Raw genomic sequence first — 6683 nt, 5'->3', positions numbered from 1 at the left:
TGGCAGGGCACGGCAGCCCATGTCATCCACAGACGTCTGAGTCTTGACATGTTCTCTCTGCCTTGTGTGTTTGAAGACCCAGGAAGTGCAGAAGGCCATGGACGAGAGGAGATTCAAGGACGCTGTGCAGCTCCGCGGGAGGTGACTATCCGAGGGCCCTGCGTTCCTCGGGCTGCTGCTCGCACGTGCTCCAGGGCTGTGCTCCTTCCGTCCCACGGGACAACGTCGGAGGCTGGCACAGGCCGCAGGGCGCCGCTCTGCAGCTCGAGGGCCCTGATGGGTAGTTGGGGGACTGGTTGATTTGCGGTCTGCTTTCTGGCCGGTGGGGTTGTTGAGAATTCAGCGAGGTGCAGATGGCAAGTGGCACGTACCCGTTGTCGCCGGAAATACCAGGGCTGCCTCCTTGCCCTGAGCGCCCCGAGCAGGTGTGTGCGGCCTGTCTGCGTCTGGCACAGGCCGTTCTCCCAGGGGAGCCCCTCACGTTCTACCCACCCTCTAACCTTGGGCCCTATGGCGCTTTTCCTTCCAGGAGCTTCGAGAGCAATCTGAACACTTACAAGCGGCTGGCCATCAAGTTGCCGGACGATCAGATCGTGAAGGTAGGTGACGTTGCGCACTGTCCCGAGAGCCATCCCACATTTCCCGCGGACCCGCGCCTCCCAGGATGTACACCTGCCATGCGCTTGTGGCATGTGTGGCGCGGACACAGCGTGCCCCCCCACCTTGCAGAGCAACTGTAACGTGGCCGTCATAAACGTGGGGGCGCCTGCCGCCGGGATGAACGCAGCTGTGCGCTCGGCCGTGCGTGTGGGCATCGCGGATGGGCACAAGATGCTCGCCATCTACGACGGCTTTGAGGGCTTCGCCAAAGGCCAGGTGAGTCCCCGGGGGACGTCTGGGGAAGTGGACGACCTCCCTTTCACGGCCGCGAGCCTAGGGCTCTGTCACACGGTGAACATGGACGCGGCTCTTCAGGACGGTTTGTGCGCTAGAGCCGTCCTGGAGTACGCGCTCTGGGCCCTGCAGGGACACTCCGCGTGGAACACACCACCTGATTTTCTTTGGGGTCCGCAGACAGTGGCACTAGTGGGGCCCGTGGGCTCCGGCCTTAGGAGGGAAGAGGACCGGTTGCCTCAGAGGCTGTTGTGCCATTGGAGTGGGACGGGGCCAGCAAGCACTCAGACAAAAGCTTTGGTGGAAAGAGTGAACAAACACTTCTTGAGTGCTTACTATGTATACTCAGTACTCCTATGTGATCTGTAAACCTGCGATGTTAGCCCCATTTTCCTTATGCAGAAACCAAGTCACACGAGGTCCCACGCTGTAGGGGCTTAGATAATGTGGTTAAGGCTGCAGCGTGCACCCAGCAGTGCACTGAGTTCTTACCCCGGGGAAGCCAGCTGGTGCAGAAAGTGAAGCCGCTCTCCGCGGGTTGTAGCCTGGGGAGGGAGAGGATGGTGAGCGAGCAGGGGGGCACAGGGCGTGGCATCGCGGACAAGGACCAGCGCTGCAGACACACCCAGAGGAGGGGTCTGCCCTGGTACCCTACAGACATGCCCCAGGGAGGGGAGTCTCAGACTGGAGACAGAGGCCATGAGAACGTGCTGGCTGGGCGAGGACAGCGCCGAGGTCCAGGGGAGTTCGGGACGGCGGGCTCACACGGCCAGGGCAGCAGCAGACCAGGGGAGTAGGAGGGGATGGGGCCAGGTGGCTTGTAGTGATTGGAAGGAATTTGGGTTTTGCTCAGAGAAGACGAGGGTTTTGAGCAGGACAGGACTGTGGAGGGGTGACTCAATGCCCTGGGGTGAGGCGTCTGGGGAGCAGGCGGGTTGTGCTCAGGGTCTTTAAGAAGCATGGGCTGAACACCGGAGTTTGGGAGGAATTGGTGCACGGAGGGCACCCCCAGGGCGCCTGGGTCGGTGGACGAGACCTTTGCTCTTAGGAGCGGGAAGGGGATCCAGCCCAGGAGACACGGCGTATGTCCACGCCTAGCTGGCTCACCTGTAGTCCTTAGACTTCTTTCAATTTTTAATTACAGAAGTTTCCTTTTACATCAGTTAAGAAAAACAATATCTGTTTTTCTTTCATTCCTATGCGTAGAGCATGGCCAGCCGAGGTCTGGATCTGCTCTGCATGGTGGGGGGTACGTGGTGGGAGGCCCCGGGCCTGGGTGTCCTGGGTTCTGACCTGCTCAGCATCACGACAGGGGCAGCTCCCGAGCGCCTCGCAGGCCCTTGGGGAGGTGCCCCTCCTGAGGGTGCAGACCTGGGAGCCCTCTGCACAGCTGACTCCCTCGTTTGTCGCTCCCCCTGTTCGACCGTGTGTCTGCACGCCAGATAAAGGAGATCGGCTGGGGGGATGTCGGAGGTTGGACCGGCCAAGGAGGCTCCATTCTCGGGACCAAACGGTAATTCCCCTTCTCGATTCTGACCTGCTCTTAGGACGGAGAAGGACTCCCATCCTAGACGAGCAGCTGGCACAGAAGTTGCTGCTTTTCAGTCCCGGGAGGGGATCCTGAAGGAAGCTGGCGCTGGCTCACGTGCCAGCCCGGCCCCCGTGAGGGACCTGGGTCGTGCTTTGGGGAGCCCCCGAGATGTGCCCTGGAACAGAGACGAGGCATGTGACTTGGGGACTGTTCTCCCAGTATCGCTGCTCTCCGCTGATGTGCAGAGCCCCATGGTGGCTGCTAGCAGTCCCCGCGGAGCCCACGGCGGCTCACTGCCACTGCTGTTGGGGACACCGGGCTCCATCCAGGAGCAGACATGTCCACCTGTGTGCCCCGGGCCCCTTCCGACCGGCTGTGACACCCACGTGCGCACGCCTTTCGAGCGCAGGCATTGCTCTGGGCTGAGCCGGAGGGCCGAGCTGGCAGCTGTGCTCTAGACGCGGGGCCCCTGCTTGCTCAGGCCACCCAGGCCCCGCCGTTTTGTCCCGGGAGTTCTTCTAAATGTACTGAAAGCTCAGACGTCTCCTCTGCATGAAGGAAAGAGGAGGGGCAGGTGTCGGTGGCTCTGGGGACGCAGCCTGGCCCGCGGTCGTGTGTTTGGTCCTCCGCGTTGGCGTGCCATTGGTTCTAGGTGACAGAACGGGAGAGGAGTAGCGAGCGGGAGCGCGTGCGGCTTTATTCGCAAGCAGGCTGGGTGAGCTGCACGGACGGGAAGTTTCCATTCAAACAATTATTATGAGTATTCACAAGCTTTAATAGTGCTTTTTTTTAGTTTCTGAGGTGGCGTTAGGATTTTTTTGAGGTCAGGGATCTGCACAGCTGAGTGTTTCTTCCCATTTGTGGTTTTTGTTTTTGTTTTGTTTTAAATGCACTCCCTGGACTTCTTCCCCAGCTCTGCTGTCCAGCCAGGGCTGCTCGTGGGGGCTGCAGTGTTCGGCCCGGGGCTGGGGGCTGGGGGCAGTGGGGACACCAGGTGCTGGCGGGGTCTGTCTGGCCTCATGTCTTGCCTGAACTCTTTCTAGCACGCTGCCTGGGAAGTCGTTGGAGGACATCGCCACACAGATGCGAAAGCACAGTATCAACGCCCTGCTGATCATTGGTGGATTTGAGGTACGTCCCTGTCTCTGGGCACCTGCTGGCTCGTCAGTGCTGTAGGTTTGGGGGTGAGCGTGGGCAGGCTTCTGGCAAGCACAGTGTGGTGGGTGGGGGGTGGTAGTCCCTGAGCCCGGGGGCCACTGGATAGTCGTGGCGCTGCGGTGGGACGCTCAGGTGGCAGCCACGGAGCAGCCGAGTCAGGGACTCCCCACTTGGGATGCATCTTTCCCGTGAGTTCTCACGCGTTTCAAGTCTGCAGAAGTGATCGTCTCTCTCGAATCCGAGGCCCATTGGCCGTCAGAGCAGGGCGGTTACGTGGCCCTATCGCTCCCAATTGCGTGTTGGACCGCAGACCGATCCCCTAATAACCCTTCCACTTGCTTTAAAGAAGACGTAAGGACCTCAAATAATGAGACCCTTGCCCACAGGAGATGTGGTGTCGCTTCTGCGAGACGCTGTCTGGTGACCCTACCGCTTTCCTGTGTTTTTAACGGCTGCTCTGCTCCCCTCCCACCCCCACCCCCCACACCTGCACACTGCCTGACAGGCCTACCTGGGACTGCTGGAGCTGTCAGCTGCCCGGGAGAAGTACGAGGAGCTCTGTGTCCCTATGGTTATGGTCCCCGCCACGGTCTCCAACAATGTGCCGGGCTCCGATTTCAGCATCGGCGCAGACACCGCCCTGAACACCATCACCGACGTAAGTCTGTGCGGCCAGCAGAGCAGGAGCCGCAGACGCTAACCCGCAGGGCGCCTGGCCCGCTTTTATCTGCCACGCACTAGAGACTGCAGCGAGACCTGGGCTGGTTTCCAGAAAAGTCTTTTTTTCCTTTTTTTTTTTTTAAAGTGTGACAATCTCTAATCTAAGGCCCAGAGGTTTTGTTTTTGTTTTTGTTTTTTTGTTTTTACCACCTCTTTTCCTGCTCCGCGGCCAGGATGGTGCGTCCCTGCCGAGGCCCATCGGGTAACGGGACATCATAGCTCAGCCAGGTGGGCTAGGGTTTTATGATTCGGGTAATCATTAAAGTTAGGGGTTTTTTGCCTGGGCCAAATTTACTTCACTGCCATAACGTTATTTATTAATTTTTTAAAAGGTTTTATTTATTTATTTGAGAGAGAGCAACAGAGATAGCAGTGAGAGCACAAGCAGGGGGAGTGGCAGGCAGAGAGGGAAGCCGACTCCTCCCTGAGCAGGGAGCCCGATGCGGGACTCGATCCCAGGACCTGAGCCACGGAGGCACCCCACCCCGTAATGTGATTTATTACGGTAAATCCGGGGTCCGGTGGCATGGGACCTTAAAGCACCGTAACAGGATACGTGTCTCCTTCTTTTTAATCTGGCATCTAAAATCGTCGGTAAATTCTCCAGTCTTTTTTTTCCTTGTGAGACACAAATCCCATGAGTGTTTTTCTAGAATTTTCATTCTTAACCCCATGGGATCAAATTTGTCTCTAGTGCTGGTAAATAAAAGAAATTCTCTTTAAATAAAATTCACATGGTGAGTAATGCTTAGCGCTTGCTTTTTTGTGTTTTGTTTTGTTTTGCTTTTCTGAGCTTTTTCAACTTTCTGTGGTTTCTTTACTAAAAAGCCCTGCCCCGTGTGTCCTGTGTGTCCACGCTGGAGCGTCCCTGTTTGCACCACTAACCTGCCGCCGGGCCGTGGCGCGTGCCGTCCTGGTGATTGTGGCTCCTGCTTTGGCTGCTCTGAACCAGTTCTTCTCCTGATCAGGCTGCAACCTTCCGTGGAAGGGTCACTGTCCCTCCCTGTGCGTGACCGTCATCCGTGTTTTCCTGCTCTTTTCTCTGCCCCTGGCTGGAGTTTGCGTCTGCTTACGCTCAGTGGAAGCTACTGCAAGTTCATGGTTCCTAACTGTCACTTGCTTGGAACCCTCCTGGGTGGGGGCGGGGTGGACTCGGGAGTTGTCCTCGGCATGGCCTGGCCCCAGCTGGTGTTCGTCTCCCCGTGACATAGGACGTACGCTCTTTGGCACAAAGCCAGGAGTCTCCCACTTTAAAGTCCCAGGCTTTTCTGCTACAAAACATGGTTTCCAGGTTATAAAGATGAGACACGAAATACGGAAACTCTGAATGGTCCACCTTGCTCGCCTTGGAGGGATTTGGAAATTTCTTACGTGATCTCTTAAATCTGGCTTCTCATTCACTTGAGTTTCTTGAAGCCAGTTTCCCAGTTACAAGGTTGGTAGCTTTGTGTCCGAGCCGATGCCAGGCCCACCCTCGCGAGGCGAGAAGGTGTGCATGTGTGCTGAGGCCCCAAGCCGTGGGTGGGCTCACTGGCACAGGTCCCGGTCCTGGCTTGTGACCCGGGGTGAGCCGGATGCTCGGGGTGAGGGGCCTCGACGCCCGCCCCCGTGCCTGCGAAGCGTGTCTGATGCTGTGGGGACCGGGTACGGGTGTGGCGTGTGGATGTCGCTAGGTTTCTTGCAGCGTTGTGTTGGTGCAAACCAGAGTGAAGTCGTGTGTTCTTCGGGAGGTTTGGATCTGGGTTGGAACCCGGCGGGACTGGCCGTGTAGAGGGAGCGGCAGGCTGGAAACGTGCCGTCGGGGGGCTGAGGGGACGGGGCCCAGGGCACCCTGCGTCCTTCCCAATCTGCTCCCGAGGGACTGAGCACCAGAGTGAGTTCAGTGTGGGTTTGCGTGCCTCACCCAGGAGCTCCTTCCCAGACAGGCCAGCCGCGGGCCCAAGGCCTCCTGTCCAGACGCACCGGCTGCCCTGCGCGCCCTCCCACTGGCACTCTGCCCCCAGGGCGTGTCGGCAATGCTGGGGACGGTTTTGGTCGCCAGAACGGGCTGTGGGGGCACCACTGGCACGTGGTGGGTAGCGGCCCGGCTGCTGCTGACCCCCAGGACCTCGGCACAGCCCCACCGCAGGGAGCCGTCGGCCCCAGTGTCCGCAGTGCCCAGGCCCCCTGACGTGTCGCGTTCTCGGGCGCTTCCGTGACTGTCCTCACGGGTGACGTCCTCCCCGTCAGCGCACACACTCGGCTACCCGTGCGTCACTCAGAACAGACCCCTGCACCTCTCGTGCATCATGGAGGCTGCGCTGGCCCTGGCACCTCCAAGCAGGGGTTCAGAAAGCTGTCCCACCGTGGCTGCGCGGCTCGGCGGGGGGGGGGGGGGGGG

The 6683-nt window shown here is 59.1% G+C and overlaps 1 protein-coding gene across 2 annotated transcripts in view; it reads left to right on the top strand.

The window, feature by feature from the left end:
- The window catches only part of LOC103673987 (phosphofructokinase, platelet), a 54324-nt gene that overhangs the window by 36785 nt on the left and 10856 nt on the right, over positions 1–6683 (top strand). For both annotated transcript variants that reach the window (XM_040645468.1, XM_040645469.1), the window contains 6 exons: positions 77–141; positions 530–599; positions 730–876; positions 2337–2407; positions 3469–3556; positions 4089–4241. In XM_040645468.1, coding sequence (XP_040501402.1) covers positions 77–141; positions 530–599; positions 730–876; positions 2337–2407; positions 3469–3556; positions 4089–4241 — 594 coding nt within the window. The remainder of the gene's footprint in view (positions 1–76; positions 142–529; positions 600–729; positions 877–2336; positions 2408–3468; positions 3557–4088; positions 4242–6683) is intronic.

Source organism: Ursus maritimus, unplaced genomic scaffold (assembly GCF_017311325.1).
Source record: "Ursus maritimus isolate PB19 unplaced genomic scaffold, ASM1731132v1 scaffold_31, whole genome shotgun sequence".
Taxonomy (NCBI): Eukaryota; Metazoa; Chordata; class Mammalia; order Carnivora; family Ursidae; genus Ursus; species Ursus maritimus.
This window is presented reverse-complemented; position numbering and strand designations above follow the sequence as displayed.